At 40.0% G+C, this 27,476-nt stretch overlaps 1 protein-coding gene across 1 annotated transcript in view; it reads left to right on the forward strand.

Moving 5' to 3' along the window:
* The window catches only part of LOC126413208 (modular serine protease-like), a 201,043-nt gene that overhangs the window by 94,993 nt on the left and 78,574 nt on the right, over positions 1-27,476 (forward strand). Inside the window, exon 6 of the mRNA XM_050083105.1 lies at positions 5,243-5,404. Coding sequence (XP_049939062.1) covers positions 5,243-5,404 — 162 coding nt within the window. The remainder of the gene's footprint in view (positions 1-5,242; positions 5,405-27,476) is intronic.

Consider the following 27,476-nt stretch of genomic DNA (forward strand, 5'->3'; position numbering starts at 1 on the left):
TGTGCAATTAATACAGAATTATTGAGTAGAGTGGTAGTGCTGGCAATATTTATAAAATATTCATTGAGTGTTATCACAGTGAATAGGGATACTGTTTTCTTTATTGATTTTGTTAATTTACCTGTTGCTGTACATTTATGTTTCAAATTTAAAATTTTGCTCAGCATTTTTGTTTTTAATCTGTAGAGTTTTATCATATTTACATAATTTTCCTTATACCAATAGCTTTTATGAGATTTATTTTAGAATTAATAGTATCATCCTGAGTTTATTGTGCAGTGTACCAATAGTTGCTGCGTTGCTGCTTATGTGGGATATCAATAAGGTAGCATCTTTTTTACTGTGCACTTAATCAAGCATTTGTCAATACATTTGTTATTTATTAGAACAGATCTACCCATTTCCTTTAATTGGTCTATCATATTGTTTACTTTGGCTTCTGCCAGTTGTCTACATGTCACTTCTCTTACTCCAGTATTGAGAGCTGAATTTTTAATTTGAATCCATAGCCCTCCACGATCTGACATTCTCAATTCTATAACATCACTTTCAAGAGTGTTTCTGTATATGTTACTAGTTATGTTATCAAGACACAAATTCAATCTGGTGGGTTTTACATTGAGACATTAATAGTTCAGTGAGTTCAAAGAATTAATCATATCAGTTACATTTTTTCTCTTTGTCCTTATATCTATGTTTATATCACCCACAATTATAATTTTATGCTGTTTATATTTGGGTAGCTGCACTATTAAAATACTAATTTTTTTATATAAATGTATTTCATAATCGCTTGGAGTTCGATAAAGTGAAAGAATTACAATTTTTCTGTGTGCATTATTATACCAGTTACTTCAAATATGCCTTCAAGGTATATTCAGCTAAGATCCATGACTGAATAGTGTAAATCAAAATTGCTTTTAATGTAGATAGGGGCCTTGCCATGTGACATGCTTTTCCTGCAGTAGCTTGTCATACCAAATATGCATGTGGAACACACAAGTCTGTTTCAGACTTTTCACGCAATGTTCATTGATATACAAAACACGTCAGCTAATTTTATCAAACCAGTATTGCAGTTCATTGATTTTTTACTCCTAAGAGATTGTACATTTATATGAAGAAGGAAAATACTGTTATTAGTACAGAAAGAAATTTTGATTTCACTGGACCTTGCATGTTCATTTATTTTCGCTAGGTGATCTAAAGTGGCACAATTATCTGAATGAATTAGTCTAGTTTCCTCTTAGCATGGTTTATATCCATCCTTCCTTTGTAATGTTGTTTTCCTTAAAAAATCAAGTACATTAACATGCATGGAAAGACTGTCTTTTAAAGCAAGACTGTTGTCTTTGTGAATTTCATTTATAATCTTGTTTATCTCTTGACACAGAAATTCCTTCCTGTGGTAATTCAGATGCTCACCATGTTCAGTGTGTAGTGTTTTCTCCAGATGACCAATATCTGTTACATTTAGTTTTGTGTAAGTAAAGAATAGTTGCTTGATTTTAACATTAGTTTTATGGCTCTCTTCATTAACACATAGATTAAAGATCAGGTCACATCCGTGAGGTATCGTCACAACACTGTTTTTCATTTCATTTAAGTAAAAAAAAATTCTTTAAACTTGTTATACACTTTTGGCTCCATTATGTTCTAAATTGTTTGCTTCAGTCAGACAAACAACAAAATCACCGCCATCCAGTATATTTGTATTTTCGGAGATGTCTCCAGTAACTTTTTTGGTCTCGCACTGGGTCTCATGATGCCAGTTGCATGAAAGTCCATATTCACATTCTGTTAAATGTTAGCTAGAGTTCTTCCATGGCTGTCCAATACAAATAGCACATTGCATTTCTCTGTCTGCTGTTTATCATTGCTGCTGACTTTACTTTCACAACTTTCCACTTTGTAACCTACACTCTGGCTGGAACATTAACTTTCAGTGTTCACGAAATCACTGCTGCTTACTGATAACACTCTAAACATGTTTGTGTGCATGAGATTAGTTTTATGTAATGAATTTTGTTGAGAGTGTGACATTATTTTTAGACAATTTCTTGAGAAATAGGAATGAGTTGTTTACACACTTATGGTAGTTTTTCTCTAGTAGAACTCTGTAACCTTTTGTGCACATGAGTTTCATATCATTTTTTGTTTTTGATATCAATTTTGTACCTGGTAATCTGCTTGGAATCTGCTGGAACCCAATGTTTTTAACTCATGGTTTTAGATTCTAAGGTTAGTGTTTTCTCATCTCAGAATATCAACAATGCGGTAAAGGCTTTGTAAGCATTCATTTAACTTCTCGATTTTATCTTTACATTTATCACAATCACTGTTTTTTACAATATAACTGTAACTTTGCTATATTAATAGTACTTGCATTTACACTTGCTGCTATCTTAGCCTGATTCTATTTTGTGTTTGTTCACTGTGTCAGTAATGATCTTTAATTTTCCAGTTTGATCCAAAGAGTTAAAACTGTTCATCGAGAAGATTTATTAAAGATTTTGAGTGTGTGTGTGTGTGTGTGTGTGTGTGTGTGTGTGTGTGTGTGTGATGGTGGCTGTTGGATTTTTGGATGCTCATACCTACCATAATCTTCTGAATGACATCCCACTAAATCTGAATGCGGTCTTTCCTACAATCTATATTTGCAGTCAGTGGAATTCTTCTTCAAAATATTTTCTGTGGTCGAATCTCTAAGTTGTCATATAGAGATGAGGATAAATCCTTGGATTAAAATTTATTCAGGAAGGTAATGAGTGGGAAAGTTTGATGCCAGTAAGTTGTAAAGAAGTCTAGAAACTGAAAGACACCTCCAGACCTAATATCATTGACATATAAAAAGTTTGTCAAAGGACATCAAGAGAGGAGATGGGGTGGGGAGGGAAAGGAAAAAGGGGGGGGGGGGGGGCAGAATGGGAGAGAAATAACACATTCAGCTCGGGTCCCCACAGTCGCCATCCGCAAATTCCAAAGAATAGAATCCCCTGGGGTTTTATTATAAAACTGGCTTTTATTCACTTATGAAATATCACTTTCAAAGGAGAAAGGGAAGATTCTGGTGTACCACTTTATTATTGTTTTTATGTGGACAGTTTTAGTATTTTATGGTTAGAGTGGTTGATACTTAATGAAATAAATGAGATTGGTAGGAAAATGTAGATAAATGCCAGACTAAAAATCCGGAGTTTTGGGCTCATTCCCCAGTCACTCATTCAGCTGCTAGCAATCTTAGTTCATGTGAAGAATGCCAAGTTGCATTGTGATTTGAAGTCCACATTAAACTGTAGGGTCATCTTTAATTAGCTGGGTAGTCAGTTCAAAAGCAGGTGAAAGTTGAAAGAATACAACCTCCAAGAGAACTGTGTCTAATAAAGTGCCGTTTTGCTCAAACCAACTTCTGTGTGGAGGATAGTTTTACCTTCATCCTGCAGAAACAGAACTTTAAAAAATATTTTAAGATATTAAAGACTAAAACTTGCAAGGTAGTTGGGAATATATGTATTCATGATGTTCTATACCTCTGCCTTTCTAAAAAAATAAAATTGAATTAACAATACAAATAAATTTTGTATGAATTGGATTATGTGGTCATAATATACCAATAAAAGGATTCTGTGAGCCACATCGACAAATGAGTGACATTGGTGTAGCCATGCCCAGAAACATTTTGTTATGTTGGCGCAGTGGACCTCCTATTTATGGCCAAGCACAGAACAGCTAAGTCCAGTCTGCAATAATCACCTAATTTGGCAGCATCATCTTCTGATAGGCCAGCTGTGTGGTCAATGTATTAGGCAGAACACAATGTGAAAATTGTTGTTAAATGTACACTGAATGAGAGGCTTGTCATTTGTCAGTATCAAGTGATGTGTTAATGTTCATAGAGTGTTATATATACTCATGACATTCCTGTGGAAAAGTTGAGTAATTATTCCTATCTATGACATAGTGAAATATTATTTTGTGTGTTGTAGTATCCACTCAGTCTGCTCCAAGAGAAAACCAAAGAATGCAGTATTGCACTGAAGCGTGTATTTTCATCCAGTGCAATGGTATGTTTTCAATTTCCAATCTTCTTGCACCAGATAGATAAAATACACAGCGGTATCACATCTTTCGGAACAAATCCTCCCTATCTGTAGGAGAATATATGGATAGGATGGGGCAGGTTAAAAAGTAAGAGCAGGAAATAAAGACTAGAGGGTGAGAAGAATCCACCTGTTTTGAGAATGAGGGGAGATCTTCATCTCAATCTGCCCTCAAAAACAGGTGGGTCTTTCTCGTCCTAGAGTCTGAGTGATCTACCTTTTCTTCCCTAAACAATCCCTCTCCTCCCCACACAAGGAACTGTTAGGTCTGAAAACCAGGACAGTGTTAGATATTTTTCTCAGCAGAAGCTGCTATTGTCCTGCTTTGAGGACAAGGAAGGAGAACAGCAGCACAGAATCGAATTATTATAGTGAATACATGAGACAGTTCAGGATATAATAAAATAAGCTAAAAAAGGAGAATACAGAAAAATCACCACAACTAACACTAATGTAATGGGATAGTGTAGAAAGGCAGTAGAAGTGATAGATATACTGACCCTTGTGGTGAAATTGAATGACAACAGATAATGTGGCCAGAAACTGACACCATTTTTATTGTAAATACAGCAGAAACTGTCTTACTTTTGATGGGGAGCTCAATTAACATTCAGTACATTTACATCTCCTCCCATTTGAATTGAGTTCAAGAATATTAAAAACAATTATTAAATATTAGTCTAGAAAAATGATGCAATGAGCAGTAATTGAAATAGTTACAAAATCGACCTCTGAGCTATGCAATAAGATGTATATTGATGAAACGTCAATGTAGTCTTTCAGTGTATAGTAGCAGAAACTTGCTGCTCAACCTATAATGACATAAAGTAAAAGGCCACACTAAACAGATGGGGAGGGGAGTTAATTATTCTCTAATCATGAACTGCTTTACCAGATCAGGAGAGTACTATAAAATATCGTATGCCATGCACTTCAAAGTGATTTTCTGACTGCAAATGTAGATATAAAATTATACTTCCCTTAGATTTGCATTAATATACATTCAGTGTTTGAGTATGTCCTTGTCTTTGACATTGATGCTACCAGTATAAATCTGATAGGTTAACCTTTCTCGCCATACATGTAAAGACTAAAATAATAGAGAAGATAAGATGAAATGTGTAATTATAAAAATGTTGCAGAATGCGGAAAATCAGTTCCAAAGCAACGAACATATGTCATCAATGGAGAGCCTGTATCAGCTGTGGCATTTCCGTGGCATGTTGGAATATATATTTATGAAAATGGTATATTTGACCAGTTGTGTGGTGGAACTATTATAAAAAGAAAATTGGTTTTAACTGGTGAGTCATTTACAACTTCAGTGTTTGTTGCACTATACATTATTTCAATGTGTGTTTTGGTTAATGTATTCTTGATGGCATTATGTAGTATCGGCCAAGCTTCTTTAACGACAGTAACAATCCCTAATTTGTTCACTCACTCTTTACTCCTCTGAACATTGTAGGTTTGTAAATCTTGACTGTTTCTTGCACCTTGCTGTTCATTTGGCTCTCATCTTGTTGCGGTGGCCCTCTCTTGATCCAGTGAACTTACCTGCCGTTACTGACATATCTTTATTAACTCCCAATCCAAACAAACGTAGAAAGAGTACAAACAATGGCAAGGCAAAGATAACCAGACACCATATAGTTGAAGAGCTGAGCAGAAGACGGCCACATACAGTGTCTCTAAAATACTTTGCTGCATTTTCTCACAGCTGAGCTACAAGTTCCAAATACTGTTTATGCACCATGGTTTTCTCCACTGACGGAAAAAAAAAATTGCAACATGAAAGAGAAGTTGTCCAACATAAACAAAAGTTAGTAGGCAGTTTCTACATCTGAAAAACGATGTTTATTCAGATTTTGCACGAGTCACATAAGAATGGCACTAATAGCACCACTATGGGAATGTAAATCAGATTTGCTTTAAATACAAGTTCTAACAGTCATGAACATTAGTTACCTTTGAGCTTCAACATCATTAGCTGATTTAGTCAAGAATGCCAATAAGGCAATGAAGATGCCATTATCAACATCTTACTGCATTTGAATGAGGTCATGTAACAGGGATATGAGAAGCCGGTCGTTCCTTGTGGATATTGCAGAAAGACTTGGCAATAATGTAGCCACTGTACATTAGACCTACTGCTTACAGCATTGGTCACAACAATGTACAGTCGGAAAAAAACCAGCCTCTGGACAGTCACATGGCACTACTGACAGGGACAGGGTGTATACAACCCGGGACAACTGGGAGATCCAGGAAAAACCTGGGAATTTTTTCATCCACGAGAAAAGCTGGAAAAAACCCGGGAATTTTTTAGAAGTCCGGGAATTTTTCGTTGTTTTACTTTTCAGTTAAATGTTTGTAATTTTGACTGGTAAGAATCAATAATCTAACAAAGGATATTACTGTATCATGCTACTGCAGAATAATACTGCCACAATGAAATGTGAATGAGAAAAAATTTGAAAATAAAACATAAATTGCAAAGGAAATGTGCCATATACAACCGCAAAACACAGTGCTCACACAAGCGTTTGCCAACAGCAAAATGTGTCAAAGGCTTTAGGAAGACTGTGCAATGCTTCATACCAACAAATTGCCTCCAATGAGCGTGACATCACAATTGTTTATATTAGATTCGTTTTAGCGGTTACGAGCGGGCTCATGTGCATGCGCAGTTGAGTGGCATATGAGTTGTATGTTCTCCCCCCTTCTGGCTACAGAGATGTGAGTGTTGGCTGTGTAAGTAGTCGCAGCAAGCAGCTAGATGCAACTGGGAAAAAATTTACTGCCGCACACAAGATCTATGAGGGAGGGGGGGGGGGGGGGGGGGGCGCCAAATTCATATTGTTGAGGAGAAAAAAACCTTGTTTCACAAAGCGCCTAGCATCCAGCACACGTTGGTCTATCAATTATTGATATGATTTTGAAACGCATTCTTGTTGGTTTTTGAACACATTCTGTTAGTTGATTTCTGAATGAATCATAACTTGATTTTGAATGCGTGCATAATGTACGTGATGTCTATCAGGGGAATCCTCATTGCATCTAGAAATAGACTTTCCTGCAGGCAAAAGGGGACCGGGCTATATGAGCTGACCAGAGTAAAGCCGAACGAGTGAACCCCAATTGCGGTCTAATTATGTTGTTGATTGGGTTTGTGAATGATCGGCATTGTTATAATTACTAGGGAAATCCAGAGAGTCAGACTACCAGAGTGGAAATAAACGACTAACAGGAATAACGGGTACGAAAGATTACATATTATCTTCTCGGTGTATCCAAGAAAATGAAATTTTGTCAGAAAATCTTTGGCCAGATTGCTACACTAGTAACGGCCAATTGTACAGTCCCCGTCTAGCAGCCGCTTAAGTTCTGTTCTGGAAGTAGCGCGGAAAATAGTTTGTACGAACATAACAACACCTAACCGGAGAATAATCAGGGATAAGTAAACCAGTGCTTCTGGCAGGGTTGGTGAAGTTAACCGGCGAATAAGTTTTCACAAAGGCAGGAATAGTTCCAGAATTAGTCAACACGAGATTGTTTGTTAGAATGAGGAAGGAGAAGATACGGTGACATCACAGAAATTAGGGAAGAATATGACGATTCCAAATATATATATAAATCTCGTACTATTACTTTTGATCTCATGCTCGAGAAACTCGAGCATATGAATGAAATGTGAAGCTATTTTCTAACATAAAGCTTTTTGCTTGTAGTAGGCCTAATAGGCATTTTATGTCAGTCTTCGTGAGTTATATTCTGTCGTGTTATAAAAATGACCATTTGTGTAAAAACAGTCTCTTTTATTTGGTGTGTGTTAAAATTTCTGCAGTATTAGAAAGGCCTATTTTGTTTTATCTAACAGACAGTGTCAAAATAGACATAATCAGATCGAGAAACCACACCAGTCTCGGGTACTATTTGTATTGACAGCTTACGCAATATTAGACAATGATATTTCGATTTTTCATGTAGCAAAACGTTTGACGAACTTTGGTGAGGTAACAGATTCTTTCGTAGAAAGGAAAGCACACCATGTAAAGCTGTAGCAAGATTAGAGAGAATACAATGCTAGGAACCAAGGATTGAAGAAATGTGTAGTGTCTTGCTCGTCTCTTGTCTTTACTGGTTTTATGTATCATATATTTAATTTTATGTCACCCAAAACAGAAAGTAATTAGCTTACAGGCAATAAAGAGTGCAAATTTTCTGAAGAGTTCTTCTTCTCCAGATTACAAAATGCGATAAAAAGGCAGGATGTCAAACCGGGCAACTGGGAGCAGGAGAGGCACCACAGGACATTTTAATTTCCACTGTACTGAATGTAGTTTGGTGGCATCCAGTACAAAATATTCATGTTTCAATTCCACAGAGCAAATTCAGTGACGTGCGATAGAAGAATGCTGTGTGAAGAGGGGTGGCATTGCACTCTGGCACACTTCAGACTGACCAACATGTCTTACATTTCCTCGAACATGTATGTTTTATGTATCAGACTCTCCAGAAAGATGTGCGCTACAAAAGGAACATATTATTGAAAACTCGGGTTTTTTTAAATTTTTGACGTTGTATCTCAAACACTTGGGGGGGTTGGAGGGGGGGTTGTAACGCTACTATTTTAGTATTGCCCTGGTTTGGAAATATCATAGATCCGGGGCTGATGTTCAGAGCAGTCTAGGTTATAGTGGGGAAGTGTGTAGTCTCCACGTGACCCAGTGATTTTGCTGTTTCCTCTTCGTTTACTGCTCTCACTTCAAATGAAAACAAAATGGATTTCTGTGGCTGGGAACTATAAAGTGAATTACAATACATTCACGTAATTACGGAAGGCTAATATGTGTTATTAGTTTCAGATTTTATTTTATTTACAGTTTTCTGACAGTCATGCATTAATCACCTTGTAGAACAATGAAGTTATTTTTGTCAGTTTGCTACAGAAATTTGATTTTTATTAACTTTTTTACGCTGAGGCAGTCAATGTGTTTAAAACGAAATTTTTAGTTCAACACTATTGACTAATTTCAACTGCTCGCTGCATTTCAAGTGCACGTTTTCCTCTTCTAGCACATGTGGCATTATGCCATAAGAAAGAATAAAAAATGAGTAATTACAGTACTAGTACACCAAGAAAATTTACATCCCAAAATGCACACCGAAAAGCTTAATATCAGGTCGAGGCGTACTTCATTGGGAATTGGAACATAAGAATGTGCTCTTTAAGTATGCACCTTAAATGTGGATTTTAGTATGGTTCACGAAATTCCGATGCTCTTGGAGTATCCTCTGATGTCTTTTTTCTTCTATGACACAATGTAAGATGTTTCAATGTTATACACATACCAACATATGGGCTTCCTGTGTCATAGCAGCTGGTAAAGTACGGTGGCGCCTGTTATCTGGCGCTCTGTGATGACTACTGAAATGAACCTATTTCTAACAGGCCACAGGAAAATAATGTGAATGGTGGTTTGAAAAGCGTTACTTTCAAAGTAAATTTCCTTCTACGCAAATTGAACTACATGCAAGAATGTACGATGAATTTTGTAAATCACAGAGCGTTTGATGACAAGCCATATAGAAGTATTTCGAGCCCAGAAGATCAAACATTCATGTTGTTATTATGAGAAAATTGACGTAGTGCTACGGAAAGCTCTCTCTCCTCTGTGGTAGCTAATTTATTTGTGAAAAACTTTGAGGACAAGTCACTGGACTCGGCTAAAAATTTTACTCAATTTGTGTGATATATCCTAAAGTGTAATATATACATTATATATACATTATATGTGAAAGCTTAGCTTCTCTTGAAGCTTATTAATGTTAGAGACCACAATTATATGTGAAAGCTTTGCTTTTCTTGTAGCAACACTATGTATATTAATTTAAAACATTAACTTTTCCTGTTTGTGTATCCACAGCCTTTCTAAATAAAGAAAACATAATAAGTGACCGCGGTGGTCTAGCGGTTCTGGCGCTGCAGTCCGGAACCGCGGGACTGCTACGGTCGCAGGTTCGAATCCTGCCTCGGGCATGGGTGTGTGTGATGTCCTTAGGTTAGTTAGGTTTAAGTAGTTGTAAGTTCTAGGGGACTTATGACCTAAGATGTTGAGTCCCATAGTGCTCAGAGCCATTTTTCTAATAAGTGATGCGCAACACAGATTCAGAATTGGCAGATCAACACAGTCAGCTATTTATACCTTCTTAAATGAAATTCTAACTGCAGTAGATAATAAGCAACATGTGTCTGGCATATTTCTTGGCCTTAGTAAAGTCTTCGATGTAACTGATCATATTACTCTGTTGCATAAGCTAGGTAATTATGGAATACGAGGCCTGCCAAACAAGTGGATACATTCCTACCTTCATGAACATCAACAGATCACTCAAATAAAATACAAAGACATAAAAGCACAAAAATTTGTAATTTTTACAGTAATGCACAAAACATTACACCATGAGCCCCTCAAGGGTCAGTCCTTGGGCTAATTATTTTCATTCTTTATGTTAATGATTTGTCAGAAAAAATAACGTAAGGGACAACAGTACTTTTTGCAGGTGACTCAAATATCCTAATCAAATCATGTGATGAGGAAAGCCTACAAAAAACAGCTACAGGTATAATACAAAATTTAACACAATGGTTCAGAACAAACAAGCTAATAATAAATAATGAAAAAACAGTGACAGTCAATTTCCACAATTCACAGAAACTACATCCTGCGAGACCAATTTTTAAAATTGATGGAAAAACTGTCTCACCTGCGAGCAACACAAAATTTTTAGGTATCGATATTCAGCAAAACCTAAAATAGGAGACACTTCTTAATCATGTAAATAAAAAGTTAAACACACTTATGTATGCAGTAAGAATCCTCTCCCAAAATACTAGCCATGTGTCAGTGATCACAATGTACCATGGCAGTATTGAGTCACTGCTGATGTGCGACATTATCTTTTGGGGGAACTCCGTAGGTACAAACAAAACATTTAGGCTACAGAAAAAGATTGTTAGAATAATAAACCATGCTAAATACAGAGACTCCTGTAAACCAATATTTAAAAATCTCAATATACTGCCTCTTCCTTGTTTATATATGTATGAAATACTAAATTTCACAAAATGAAGTGTTTTAAAAAATGGAAATATCTTCAAGTATAACTGTGATTTTCACCCTCATGATAGTAGGCAGAAGCATTATTTGCATGTCAATACAGTAAGTACAAACATTTGTAAGAGAGGAGTGTATCATACTGGCATAATGCTGTACGATCACATGCCATTGTACTTGAAACAGATGCAAAATTTACCAAAGTTTAAAGTAAAACTGAAAGAGTACTTGCTTGACCACTGCTTCTATTCTGTTTCCGAGTTTTTAGAGTACCAGAAAAGTATAGCATAACTGCTCAAATATTCTTAACCAATCTATAATTTTATTTCATTATATTAATTTTGTCATCAGTATTCATCATGTATTGAATAATTTTTAATTATTTATCTTTTCAAAATAACAATGTGTATGATGTTGTATAAACTGTACCAGCCTGTCTTGTCGTACGTTGCTTCTGCAAAATATGTACCTAAACACGATTTACGGGACCCATTGTTGTTGTTGTTGTTGTTGTTGTTGTTGTGGTCTTCAGTCCTGAGACTGGTTTGATGCAGCTCTCCATGCCACTCTATCCTGAGCAAGCTTTTTCATCTCCCAGTACCTACTGCAACCTACATCCTTCTGAATCTGCTTAGTGTATTCATCTCTTGGTCTCCCTCTACGATTTTTACCCTCCACGCTGCCCTCCAATACTAAATTGGTGATCCCTTGATGCCTCAGAACATGTCCTACCAACCGATCCCTTCTTCTGGTCAAGTTGTGCCACAAACTTCTCTTCTCCCCAATCCTATTCAATACTTCCTCATTAGTTATGTGATCTACCCATCTAATCTTCAGAACCCATAAAGAAATACAAATACAAATAGAAGATCATGTTCAGCATATGGCTCTGGCACATAGTACTGCATCTGTAGCAGCAATTTGAGCAGCAGCTGGCACCACAGTGACACAATGAACTGTTGCTAATCTATTACTTCAAGAACACATCAGAGCCAGATACCCTTTGGTGTGCATTCCACTGACCCCAAACCACAGCCATTTGCAAACATCAGTGGTGTGAAGCAGGAGATCATAGGAGGGCAAGGTGGAGGTCTGTTGTGTTTTCTGATGAAAGCTGGCTCTGCATTGGAGCCAGTGATGGCCGTGTAATGGTTAGGAGGAGGCCAGTTGAGGGCCTGCAACCAATTTGTCTGCATGTTAGACACACTGGGTCCACACCTTGAGCTGTGATCTCGAGTGTGATTTCATGTGACGTAAGGAGCACACTTGTGGTTATCTCACACAACCTGACTGCATAATTATACACTCCTGGAAATGGAAAAAAAGAACACATTGACACCGGTGTGTCAGACCCACCATACTTGCTCCGGACACTGCGAGAGGGCTGTACAAGCAATGATCACACGCACGGCACAGCGGACACACCAGGAACCGCGGTGTTGGCCGTCAAATGGCGCTAGCTGCGCAGCATTTGTGCACCGCCGCCGTCAGTGTCAGCCAGTTTGCCATGGCATACGGAGCTCCATCGCAGTCTTTAACACTGGTAGCATGCCGCGACAGCGTGGACGTGAACCGTATGTGCAGTTGACGGACTTTGAGCGAGGGCGTATAGTGGGCATGCGGGAGGCCGGGTGGACGTACCGCCGAATTGCTCAACACGTGGGGCGTGAGGTCTCCACAGTACATCGATGTTGTCGCCAGTGGTCGGCGGAAGGTGCACGTGCCCGTCGACCTGGGACCGGACAGCAGCGATGCACGGATGCACGCCAAGACCGTAGGATCCTACGCAGTGCCGTAGGGGACCGCACCGCCACTTCCCGGCAAATTAGGGACACTGTTGCTCCTGGGGTATCGGCGAGGACCATTCGCAACCATCTCCATGAAGCTGGGCTACGGTCCCGCACACCGTTAGGCCATCTTCCGCTCACGCCCCAACATCGTGCAGCCCGCCTCCAGTGGTGTCGCGATAGGCGTGAATGGAGGGACGAATGGAGACGTGTCGTCTTCAGCGATGAGAGTCGCTTCTGCCTTGGTGCCAATGATGGTCGTATGCGTGTTTGGCGTCGTGCAGGTGAGCGCCACAATCAGGACTGCATACGACCGAGGCACACAGGGCCAACACCCGGCATCATGGTGTGGGGAGCGATCTCCTACAGTGGCCGTACACCACTGGTGATCATCGAGGGGACACTGAATAGTGCACGGTACATCCAAACCGTCATCGAACCCATCGTTCTACCATTCCTAGACCGGCAAGGGAACTTGCTGTTCCAACAGGACAATGCACGTCCGCATGTATCCCGTGCCACCCAACGTGCTCTAGAAGGTGTAAGTCAACTACCCTGGCCAGCAGGATCTCCGGATCTGTCCCCCATTGAGCATGTTTGGGACTGGATGAAGCGTCGTCTCATGCGGTCTGCACGTCCAGCACGAACGCTGGTCCAACTGAGGCGCCAGGTGGAAATGGCATGGCAAGCCGTTCCACAGGACTACATCCAGCATCTCTACGATCGTCTCCATGGGAGAATAGCAGCCTGCATTGCTGCGAAAGGTGGATATACACTGTACTAGTGCCGACATTGTGCATGCTCTGTTGCCTGTGTCTATGTGCCTGTGGTTCTGTCAGTGTGATCATGTGATGTATCTGACCCCAGGAATGTGTCAATAAAGTTTCCCCTTCCTGGGACAATGAATTCACGGTGTTCTTATTTCAATTTCCAGGAGTGTATGTCAGTCTGGTGATTCGACCTGTCATGCTGTCATTCATGAACAGCATTGAAAAGGGTGTTTCAGTACGATAACACTTACCCGTATACTACTGTTGTTCTTTAACATGCTCTTCAGTGTGTTGTCATGTGCTCCAGTCGAGCACATATGGGACATTGGATGACAAATCCAGTGTCATCCACAAACACCATTAACCCTTTATTGACTGTCTGTGGGGTGGAGTTCCATGGCTATTGCACTTTGTCAGACATCTAGCACCTGTACAAAACATTTGTGTGCTTACACTCAACATTCTAGTGGTTACACTGTTTATTACTGTACTATCATTTCACATTTGCAGTGGCTTATCTTGTGCTTACATTAATCAGTGAAGTTGCAATGTTAATCACTGAAATGTATTACCAATACAAATGTATTCCCAAAATTTTGTTACTATATATTAACTATTTTGTGGTGTTACTATTTTTTCTGGCAGTTTTTTATCATCAATTCATCAGTGTGTGTGTGTGTGTGTGTGTGTGTGTGTGTGTGTGTGTGTGTGTGTGTGTCTTTTTAAAGCATCATATAAGGAAATGTTTGGCTTCTCTTTGATTGCTTTGGATATACAGAGATCTATGCAGTTGACTCATACTTTCAAAAAATATTGTCTAGATATTGATACACAGAAACAATGATTGAATATTGAACTGCAAGGAATATTCCCTGTCAGGAGACAGGGAACATCTCAACAGCATAATCAAAATAAATAGTAGTCCAAAGGATTTATTTACGAAGCGTGAGACACACATGTCCACAAATCAGTCACGACACAGAACAAGCTGAAGTCTTGCTCCATCCAAAGATAAATCTCCCTTCACTTGCCAGTGATGCTTGTTGTTATCGATATCTCCACGTAGCAACTTCCCCCTCCCCTCATGGATTGCAGAGGGCTGGAGGGGAAACGGGTGCTAAATTTTTGTTTGAGTGAGCCATGGTGCACAGGTGTTTGAGACCAGCCATGTCGTGGCTAGCTGCACTGCAGGGCACAGCTGGACTGTTTCTTGGGTTCTTGTTGTATGTGGTGCTGGTGCTGTAGAATTGGTAGGGAAGTAGATGGTGCTGGAAACAGCTGATGTGCTTGTACCTGAACATAGGTGGCACTTCTGAGGGTGCAGAGGGGCAATCTCTGCAGTAGAGCCCCTCTCATCATGGGGCACCAGTGTATGCAGTGGTCGTGAGAGGACCCTGAGGCACATGCTAGTGAGAACACTATTGTTGAAAGATGAGATGATATAGAAGCCTAGTGACTAGGGAGAGAGTACATGTGGTCGAAGCATCAAATGCATGTGACCTTACATGTTGTTACTGCCAGCAGTGAGGCGGAGATAATTATGGACGAGCTCAATGGTGAAGGTGTCTGTGTTGAAGTTACTGAGATTAAGCCAAATGGTAACGAGATGCAATGTATTAGGGATTACTATCATGTAACAGGTAGTGATTGATAGTCTTCATCATTGTTCATGCAATGGTGACTGATATTTTCATTGAAATTGTGAGCTGGTTTCAAGCAGTTAATTGAAATCTGGTTGGTTTGAGACTAATCAGAATGTCAGTCACATTTGTGTCCATTTAAGGATTACATTAAAGGGACCTTTGTATGGGGGCTATAACGCTGGCCTGGCAGCGTTGTTGTGCAACATGACATGTTCACAATTTGTGTACGAAGACCCTACGTGTCAAGTGGCAGACAGTGGGATAGGGTGTGTTGGCACCTGTGTATGTCTTATGAGATCCTTCACTAACCTAACTAGGACACACAGACTTGTCTGTTCCTGGTCTTGTGTGGTCAGGACGAAGTCAGCAGTGATAATTATTCAACTTACAGTATCTCAGCTCAGAATGCCTGCAAGTCTTCCTTGAAGGCTGTTCAGACGCATAGTAGTACCCGAGATAGTGCTTCAGTCCATGATCTGGCTTGACACATAAGGGCTGCTTTGAGCGTCAGATGCCATCACTCAGCTAATCCATTGCTCTGAGAGTGATAACCTGTAGTACAGTTACACCTCACTGCGCATAGGTTACACAGGTTGGTGAAGAGTGCCTCTTTGAACGGGGAGTCTCAGTCTGTGGTAGTCATATCTTGTGTGCCAAACTGTGCAATCCAATCTGCACAAAGATGTGGGCAGTAGACTCCATGATGTCTTTGAGTAGTACCACTTTGACCCAAATGAGGCTGTTTCTGTCATTAGTAGGAGATATTTGAAGCCCTCTGACACTGAGAGTGAGCCAGTGATATCACCATGCACATGACAGAAGCAATCTCTTGGAATTTCAAATTGGGCTAACTGTGATGGCATGCATTTTCAGAAATAACTATGTTGCTACAGGATGCAAGCCTGTGCCCAGATGCAGCAGTCCTGCTGGATTTTGGACCACATAAAGTGTTACATTACAAGATACATTTTAGGTCTGACACTGGGGGGGGGGGGGGGGGGGGGGGGGGGAGAGGCTGTGCAGATGCTTGTAGATTTCTTGTTGCATTGTTAGTGGTACAAACAGCTGAATCCTATTAAGGAGTATGTTGCAGAACATTGGTGTACCAGTCTCTAGGATGGTCCATTGTTAGATAAGTAGGCCAGTAGTGTCATTGCATATCAGTTCTGCAATGCTCGCATTGTTGTTTTGATCGATGCCCTGTTTTTTGTAGTCAGAGTCGAGGGAGATGGTATTTACTCATGATAAGTAGTCTGCAATGAGATTGTCTGTTGCACATATGTGATGTATATCCATCGTGTACTGAGTGAATAAGGTCCAAGTGTCAGTCGTAATAGCAGTTGACATCCTTTGTTGGGTGCCATATGGTGTTGAGTGATTTATGGTCTGCAAACATTATAATGTGACTGCCTTCCATACCTTCAATGGAAGTATTTCATGACTTCATAAATAGCGAGGAGTTATAGATCAAAATCTAACCATTTTATTTGAGAAGGTTTAATTTTTCACAACAAGAAATTGAGGGATTATGCCTCTCCAGTCAGTACAGTGCCAGTGGCAGTGTCACTTATATCTCTGGTGACAGCTGAGCATCTGGAATGTGGTGTGCTAGTTCCATAGTATGTGCAAGGCAGTCTTCTGTGAGTTCGAATGCTACCTTCATTTCAGTGGTTCACTGAATCTTTCTTCATCCATGTTTGTTAGAATCAGGTAGCATGTCAGTTAGAGATGCTTCTAACACTGCTGCTTGTAGCAGATGTTACTGGTAAAAGTTCAACATTCCAAGAAAGCAGTGGAGTTGGTGATAATTGTGAGGGAGTGAAGGTAGTATACATCTACATCTACATCCATACTCCGCAAGCCACCTTACGGTGTGTGGCGGAGGGTACCCTGAGTACCTCTATCGGTTCTCCCTTCTATTCCAGTCTCGTATTTTTCGTGAAAAGAAGGATTGTCGGCATGCTTCTGTGTGGGCTCTAATCTCTCTGATTTCATCCTCATGGTCTCTTCGCGAGATATACGTAGGAGGGAGCAATATACTGCTTGACTCTTCGGTGAAGGTATGTTCTCGAAACTTTAACAAAAGCCCGTACCTAGCTACAGAGCGTCTCTCCTGCAGAGTCTCCCACTGGAGTTTATCTGTCATCTCCGTAACGCTTTCGCAATTACTAAATGATCCTGTAATGAAGCGCGCTGCTCTCCGTTGGATCTTCTCTATCTCTTCTATCAACCCTATCTGGTACGGATCCCACACTGCTGAGCAGTATTCAAGCAGTGGGCGAACAAGCGTACTGTAACCTACTTCCTTTGTTTTCAGATTGCATTTCCTTAGGATTCTTCCAACGAATCTCAGTCTGGCATCTGCTTTACCGACGATCAACTTTATATCATTATTCCATTTTAAATCACTCCTAATGTGTACTCCCAGATAATTTATGGAATTAACGGCTTCCAGTTGCTGACCTGCTATTTTGTAGCTAAATGATAAGGGATCTATCTTTCTATGTATTCACAGCACCTTACACTTGTCTACATTGAGATTCAATTGCCATTCGCTGCACCATGCGTCAATTTGCTGCAGATCCTCCTGTATTTCAGTACAATTTTACATTGTTACAACCTCTCGATACACCACAGCATGATCTGCAAAAAGCCTCAGTGAACTTCCGATACCATCCACAAGGTCATTTATGTATATTGTGAATAGCAACGGTCCTATGACACTCCCCTGCAGCACACCTGAAATCACTCTCACTTCAGAAGACTTCTTTCCATTGAGAATGACATGCTGCGTTCTGTTATCTAGGAACTCTTCAATCCAATCACACAATTGGTGTGATAGTCCATATGCTCTTACTTTGTTCATTAAACGACTGTGGGGAACTGTACCGAACGCCTTGCAGAAGTCAAGAAACACGGCATCTACCTGTGAACCCGTGTCTGTGGCCCTCTGAGTCTTCTGGACGAATAGCGTGAGCTGGGTTTCACACGACCGTCTTTTTCGAAACCCATGCTGATTTTTACAGAGTAGATTTCTAGTCTCCAGAAAAGTCATTATACTCGAACATAATACGTGTTCCAAAATTCTACAACTGATCGACGTTAGAGATATAGGTCTATAGTTCTGCACATCTGTTCGATGTCCCTTCTTGAAAACGGGCATGACCTGTGCCCTTTTCCAATCCTTTGGAACGCTACGCTCTTCTAGAGACCTATAGTACACCGCTGCAAGAAGGGGGGCAAGTTCCTTCACGTACTCTATGTAAAATCGAACTGGTATCCTGTCAAGTCCAGCGGCCTTTCCTCTTTTGAGTGATTTTAATTGTTTCTCTATCCCTCTGTCATCTATTTCTATATCTACCATTTTGTCATCTGTACGACAATCTAGAGAAGGAACTACAGTGCAGTCTTCCTCTGTGAAACAGCTTTGGGAAAAGACATTTAGTATTTCGGCCTTTAGTCTGTCACCCTCTGTTTCAGTACCATTTTGGTCTGGACATTTTGTTTTGATCCACCTACTGCTTTGACATAAGACCAAAATTTCTTAGGATTTTCTGCCAAGTCAGTACATAGAACTTTACTTTTGAATTCGTTGAACGCCTCTCGCATAGCCCTCCTCACACTACATTTCGCTTCGCGTAATTTTTGTTTGTCTGCAAGGCTTTGGCTATGTCTATGTTTGCTGTGAAGTTCCCTTTGTTTCTGCAGCAGTTTTCTAACTTGGTTGTTGTACCACGGTGGCTCTTTTCCATCTCTTACGATCTTGCTTGGCACATACTCATCTAACGCATATTGTATGATAGTTTTGAACTTTGTCTACTGATCCTCAACACTATCTGTACTTGAGACAAAACTTTTGTGTTGAGCCGTCAGGTACTCTGTGATCTGCTTTTTGTCACTTTTGCTAAACAGAAAAATATTCCTGCCTTTTTTAATATTTCTATTTATGGCTGAAATCATCGATGCCGTAACCACTTTATGATCGCTGATTCCCTGTTCTGCGTTAACTGTTTCAAATAGTTCAGGTCTGTTTGTCACCAGAAGGTCTAATATGTTATTGCCACGAGTTGGTTCTCTGTTTAATTGCTCAAGGTAGTTTTCAGATAAAGGACTTTAAAAAAATTCACTGGATTCTTTGTCCCTGCCACCCGTTATGAATGTTTGAGTCTCCCAGTCTATATCCGGCAAATTAAAATCTCCACCCAGAACTATAACATGGTGGGGAAATCTACTCGAAATATTTTCCAAATTATCCTTCAGGTGCTCAGGCACAACAGCTGCTGAGCCAGGGAGCCTATAGAAACATCCAATTACCATGTCTGAGCCTGCTTTAACCGTGACCTTCACCAAATCATTTCACATTTTGGATCTCTGTCAATTTCCTTCGATACTATTGCACTTCTAATCGCTATAAACACACCTCCCCCTTCACAGTCCAGCCTGAGTCTGCGGTATACATTGCAATCTGAGTTTAGGATTTCATCACTGTTTACGTCTGGTTTCAGCCAACTTTCTGTCCCTAGTACTGTATGGGCATTGTGACCGTTTATTAATGAGAGCAGTTCTGGGACCTTTCTATAGACACTCCTGCAGTTTACTATTAGCACATTGCATTTTGCCCACTCCTACCTTGCCGCGTCTCAGGAGGCGTCTTGTCGGGCCTAGGGAGGGAATTCTGTAACTTAAAAAACCCACATGTGCACTCCACACGTACTCCGCTACCCTTGTAGCCACTTCCGGCATGTAGTGAACGCCTGACCTATTCAGGGGGACTCTACATTTCTCCACCTGATAGCGGAGGTCGAGAAATTTGCACCCCAGATCTCCGCAGAATTGTCTGAGCCTCTGGTTTAAGCCTTCCGCTTGGCTCCAAACCAGAGGACCGCGATCGGTTCTGGGAACGATACTAGAAATAGTTAGCTCTGATTCCACTCCACGAGCGAGGCTTTCCGCCTTCACCAATTCCGCCAACCGCCTGTACGAACTGAGGATGACCTCTGAACCCAGACGGCAGGAGTCATTGGTGCCGACATGAGCAACAATTTGCAGTTGGGTGCACCCAGTGCTCTCTATAGCCGCCGGCAGGGCCTCCTCCACATCTCGGATGAGACCCCCCCGGCAAGTAGACAGAGTGAACACTGGCCTCCTTCCCCGACCTTTCTGCTATTTCCCTAAGGGGCTCCATCACCCGCCTAACGTTAGAGCTCCCAATAACTAATAAACCCCTCCCCCTGTGTGTCTGCTCGGACCTTGCTGAAGGAGCAGCCACATGTCCACTCACAGGCAGAGCGGGCGATGCCACACGGCCAGCCTCCACATTTACCCTGCGCCACGAACGCCGCTGAACCCGCCACTCCCCTTGGGGAGAGGGTGGCCCAACCGCGCCCCGTACCCGCGAAGATGTCTTGACAGCAGGGCCCGTGGGTGAAGCATGTAACACCTGGGGTGTACCATGCGACGCACCAGACGCCCCACTGCCGCTACACTCAGAGGCAGCAGCCTGAAGATGGCTGACCGCGGCCATCAACACGCTCAGCTGTTCGCGAACAGTGGCCAGCTCCTCCTGCGTCCGTACACAGCAGTCACACATCCTATCCGAATCAATTTACTGTAGAGAGTTAACCAACTTTTAACTAGACTGCTAATTGACTAAAGGCGGCTGATTGTTGACTAAACTGTGATTGCTAGCCACTTCTTGTAGAAAACAATGAAAATAGCACTACCTGTCTCTGGACTGTATTCTTCAAAACAAACACTAGCACTACTGGCACTGTGGATGACTAAAGGGACTTTCTCTGACTGTATTCAAAACAAACACAAAATCTGTGGAACACTATTACTAGCACTCGACAATTAAAGCTTCCTAAAAGCAAACACACACGGAAGAAGAAGTGACAAGTAAGAAAAATACAGTTAATACTTAAATTAAGGTAGCTCGCTGCACAGCAGATGTGAAGCAGGTGGCAGTTACGACAACACTGTCTTATGGTGTTGACTCTATCTTGCATTCGTTTGATACCGACAGTGCTAACTGTATGGCTGAGTCAGGTAACTTGCATTTTCTGTAATTGGATTTGGCATCTTTGATCACCACAGTGCTACCACTAAAAGCAGTGAAAACTTATTCAAGGTGTTGGTTGTGGTTTTCAAGTGTAGTCTGAAAGATTAGGACATTGTTGTGCTGTGTTTTATCCCTCATGACATGAAAAGCTGTTAAGAGTCCAAATGGTATGATAATTGCAGTACTCGCAATGCCGTATTTAAGCATGAAAATTTGTAGATAAGCCATTTTAAAGTTGGTTACATTGGAAATGCCTCCCAGGAGGCTCACAACTATTTGAGTACATGCTTGGCTACCACCAGATCCCAGTCTTTGCAGCATTACTTCCTTTCCAACACTGCAGCTATCCCTTTCCCTCTCTGCCTCACCATCTGATGGTTTTTCGGTTCATATCCTTGTTGGACCTGGTTTATGATTGGGACTCAAGTTCCCACTTCCGGCATTTTCTCCAATGTTTCAGTAACATGCTGCATGTGGCTCATGTAGATTTATGTTTTTCCACGTCCAACTGCTGTGGACGGATCACATAAATTTACATTTTTCATTCTGCATGTATTTTCTGAGACCTGTTGCTCATGCCAGTAACTATTTAAATTTAAGAAAAGGTTATATATGAATTGGAGGGTTCGGTGCAGTGAAAAACAGTATGAACTTATTTTTATCTTTTGTTTTACTGCCAACAGTCAGTACCACGAAACAGTCAGTACTGTAGTTGTTGCCTTGTGCGGTATGGCATGAAAACAGTTGACGGAAAGTGAGATTGTTGCTGAATTGTTTGCACATAATTGTTTGATGTTCCAAGTGATTCAGATGATATTACTGATGGTTGGCCTGGAAGAGAAGAAGAAAACAGCACAGCTATAATCACCTAAATTGAGATAACTGTGAATGATTTACATGATGGAGCTTCTGACTGTGAAAGATGGTTGTAGGAGGACAAGATCATTATTTTTAGAAACATTTAGAGGAATCCCAGGTGTAAAAGCCCTTTTCAGTGTGATCAATAGCTTTATAAATACTGTGTAATTATTTCTGGGGAGTGATTGTTCAGTCAGATGTCAACACAAATGAACTTGTATTAAGAACAAAACAAAGCCATTTTATAGAATCTCTCATGTCTCCCAAATTTACGAATATCACTGCTGTTGAACTGAAAAAATCCTGGGCATGATTAACTTGGTGGGGCAAATAAAAAAGAATTATTTGATGGACTATTGGTCAACAGATTCTCTAATAGAGACACGAATTTTTGGCAAGCTAATGAGCTAAAATCGATCTGAGCAGATATGGGAATTGTGTCATATCAGTGAAAATTCCTTACGAAGCAGACAGATAAACACTCTACAAAACTGAATCTGTGCTACAGTACCTCCTAGATAAACTTAAGACCATATGCAAACCTGAACAGGAGCTTTCTCTTGATGAAGCAATGATACACTGAAGTCGTGAAACTATAGTCTTTTCTACCATTTGAAGAACACCACAACCCATTATATTTTCAAGAGCAGAGATAAGACCCAATTACTAGCCAATAGTGGGGTGCACAAAATTACTTATTCTGATTGTGGAAAGTTTTATATTGGTTAATCAGGCAGATACATGGCAAATAGGCTGGCCAAACATGAACACAGCTGGAGGATGCAGAATTAAGATGCCACAGTTGCTAAGCATGTACTGACAGAGGGCCACAACTACCAGCCACAGTCCCATGTCATTCGCTTGGTAAACAAAGGCCAAAATCTCAATCTGTTAAAAGCCCTTGAAATTAACAAACATCTAGCCCACAGTTCGAATTTAATCTCAAATGGCCAAACATGTCTTGATATTGCCCCCGCTTCACAACTTCACATAATCGTCTGTCTTCCATCAGTTTCCACACTGTCTGTTCCTTCATATTCCTCCATTTTCCTGTATGTATTCATTTCTTTTTATTTTATTGTAACTGCCTATGTACTCCATATATTTTGTCATTACAATTGTTAATCATTTCTTTTAATTGCCTTCTGTATCACTTTCTGTGTTTGATACCTCTTGAAGTAGTTTTGTCGAGGTTCTATTTTTTTTTTATTTCATTTTATTTGCTTTGTTAATTAATGTCAACTGTTATATAGGCACAGTTTTTGAGTTAATGTTTGTTTTCCTGTTTGCTCCCTTTATCATTATTGTTCTACTTTTTACCCTTTAAATTTCATTACAAACACACTGTCAGAGATGACATTTATTGTGTATTTGCACCTCAGTCTAGATAGGTAACATCTTTTCCAATGTTCTTACAAATGTTGAAACTCCTTTGGTGACAAGTTAGTTGGTCTGATAATGGCCTTATACACCAAAGACAGGTTGACCATGTACACTAATGTTGTAGAAAATTAGCAACATAGTGCTTCTCATTTATTACGATTTGACTTTTCTTTCCATCACTTTTATGGACATTATCATAATGCTGTTAATCAGTACTATCCCAAAGAATCAGGATCCTTCCCTGGTTTGAGCACAGTGACCATTCTGCCTTTCTTTAGGGATCCAATGTTGTAATGTTCAAACAAAATTTCATTATAAATACAGAGTGGATATTGTTGTCTTTCAAGAGGTAGAAATGATAGCATATTTGTGGTGTGCATACTGTAAGACCTTCGGTGCACACACCATCAGATTATTTGACTTGTCACTCTAACGAAGTAGGCAAGTGTCAGCAATATGTCTCGTGGTCTTATCGTGGCGTGTTTATCTTCTGCCGTTAGGTCATATGATAGAAATGACACTTGCACGCTTAGAGTAGCAGATTGATGGTGACCAACTTTAAACAGAACTTGATTAGTTTTCAAACACATTTATTAAAATAATAACAAGCATAAAAATAACTTAACTTGGTTCTGGATGCTATTTACAATTGACAATCTGAAGTTCCTTTGGTCTTGGTACGTTAATCTTATTCTCACATATCTCTGATACTTGACAAAGTGTCTATTCACTTATCTTCTTGGCTATGTACAGGAATATGGTAATCTTATTAGGCACAGACTGAAACTTGACTATAGACTAATGCAGACCAAGGCAGACTGGTACAGACTAATGCAGACCGACTAATCGGAGGTCTGTACACTCTTTATAATACCTCGAGCGTTCAGGTATCACTGTGCAAGTGTGATCGGCGAGGAGAAAAGGGTCTATGTTAGCAGCAATCTCATTGGCTGCGTTAAATATTAATACGCGGATCGGTGGAAGCAGAATTTGGTCCGTCTCTAAGACAGCGCCACCTCGTAGTGCAGAGACAGATGAGCGCTGCACCTGCGCTGTTGTGCTTAGCGGGGCACGCTCTATTGGGAAAGTTGTGTACGTGCTGACTACGCGGAACTATGTACACAACAATATTGTAAAGGATATTATGTCCCTGGGGCAGTATTTTTCCCAGAGGAGAAAAATCTCTGTAGCTCAACAATTGAAAATGTCCAAGTAGCACAGGGAATTGTGTTACATGGATGATGTAGGGAGGTGTTTGCTTTCATAACATCTGTTCAATAATAAAACTCTTAGGTAGCGAATTGTAATGGTGAGGTATCGAGGGTTTTTAGAAGCTCTTTGCCTTCTTCCACTCACTGGACATTGTAATGTTCTTAGCAATGGAGTTTCAGAGGTTTTTGCAACTTGTCTTCCTATTATTTTTCAAAAACAATCTTGGCTCCTGCTTGTATTTTTTACAGGCTGATGTAGTTCTGTTGGGTAATGTGTGTGTAATTCCTCAGTTCGTCCTTATGTTTGTTGATGGCTCCCTGACACACGGCATCCACTACGCAGGGCTTGTTTGTTTGTAGGTAAAAATGCTTTCTGTTGAGGAATTGCCTCTATGGAAGCCACAGTAATGCTGTGTGTTTGTTTGGATAAGTGGGGACCTGATGGACAAGTGTATCTTATTATGGGAGGCTCACTTTTAAATCTGTCAACATATTTATTGCTGTGAACTTTCCCGATTTCCAATCTCTGTCCAGGGTAGATCCAGCATGGTTCTTCTGCTGTGCCATGTAAAGTCAGAACAACTGGTAGGTGATCAGAACACAGAAGATCTACTTTTAAATCCCAATTGAGAATCTAATTTTACATCCCAGCTGGTTAGTAGTGCCACATGAGGCAGTGCAAAGCTGAGGACTATTGCTGATATTGCCTGTAACAATGGGGTTATTCTCATTGCAGATCTGTCATTCATCAGCACTATGTTTTCACCTTGTAGGATTATCATTAATAGCTCACTATTGCAATCATTGTACTCGCATCCCAGTGATGTGTGACAGGTGTTAAAATTCCGAGCCACAAGCAGTGGTCAAAAAATTCCCAGCCACAGGCAGTGGTCAACTCTGAAGTCTTCTCTGTTCTGCTTCAAGCTTTTCGGTAGCTTCTTGTGTATAACAATTCCCAAGTGCCTAACAATGCTGTGCCCATAAGTAGCTATTGACTAATTATAGATACTGCATTGAAATGATAGTCTTGTGATTGTGGATGTCTTTGTTTTTTATAAAAATGTGTAAATGTTCATGAATGACGCACACTGTTTTATGAATATAGGTACAAGGGGCTTGTAGGATATTGATCTCTGGAAATAAATGTTTAGTGATGGAGGAAAGAGGCACCCATCTAATTATCTTGACTAGTCTCCTGTGCAAAGTAAATATCTGTCTGTGTGAGATACCCCCAAATGGAATGCAGTATGCGAGTACCGATTGTACAAAAGCAAAGTAAGCATATTCTAGTGTTTTTATGTCACTGACTGTGTCCAGGACATTCACTGCATAGCACAAACTGCTAGTCTATTTACTAATATTTTTAAATGTGTATCCCACCATAGTGCCAACCTTCTACACCTTGAGGAATTTAGTAGTTACCTATTTGTTTATCTGCATATATTCAACTCCAGACATTCGAAAACAAAGATAAAAAATATCTTGCAAGCCACTTCTCTTGCAATTTATCACAGTATTTGGACACAGTAATGTAAATCCTACAAAAGAGAGAAACTAAAATCTGAATCTTATATAAGAAGGAGTTTCAGCAAAGAAAATTTAGAGTTGTTTTGTGATAAGTTAAGTGTTAAAAGCTGGCCTGTAGATCACTGTGATTCAAGCAACAAAAATTTTGATAAATTACTAAATTGTTTTTTGGGTGTATTCAGTGAAACATTTCCCCTAAAATCTTATCAAAAGAGTGTCAGTAATAAACGAAGTTGGATTACACCAGGCATAAAAATTTCGAGTGTCAGAAAGAGACAGCTGCACAGTGAGCTCAAAGTAAATTGAAACCATAATTTTGTAACTTATGTTATGCGCTATAAGACTATATTAAAAGAAGTGAGACTCGCAGCAAAAAAAAAAGAAAAAAAAGTCAATGTTAAAAGTCAAGAAATTTCTCAAATTAGGTTTCAGGGTGATATTACTTTAAATCATGTTCAAATGTCGAACTGCTTCAATGATTTCTTTGTCAATATAGCAAAATCTGACGTAAACATGACAGCCAACCAGGACAATATGATTCTCAGGCATAGAGATGACATACAAGACATTTGTTTTAAAAAATTCAGGAAAATCACTCAGAAAGATGTGGAAGACACAATATTATGATTAAAAAACAAAAATTCAGTTGAATGGGATTCAATACCTTCCATGGTAATCAAGGCAGTACACCATATTATTTCATACCCACGGACTTGAACACTTTTTTTTTATAGATGTCCTAAAATATGCAGAGATTAAGCCATTATTTAAAAAGTGATCACCAGAAGATATGGGAAACTACCGGCCTATCTGTGTCCTTCCTGTTTTTTCTAAAATATTTGAAAAACGTATGGCAAAACAGCTAGAAAATTTCCTTACAGTAAATGACACTTGTAAAATCAGTTTGGTTTTCAAAGAAGAAAAAGCACCATAAATGCCATCAGAGAATTTACAGTAGAAATAAGTGCATCACTAGATCAGAGTACAAAAGCCTCAGGACTATTCTGTGATCTAA

Source organism: Schistocerca serialis, chromosome 7 (genome assembly GCF_023864345.2).
Source record: "Schistocerca serialis cubense isolate TAMUIC-IGC-003099 chromosome 7, iqSchSeri2.2, whole genome shotgun sequence".
Classification (NCBI taxonomy): Eukaryota; Metazoa; Arthropoda; class Insecta; order Orthoptera; family Acrididae; genus Schistocerca; species Schistocerca serialis.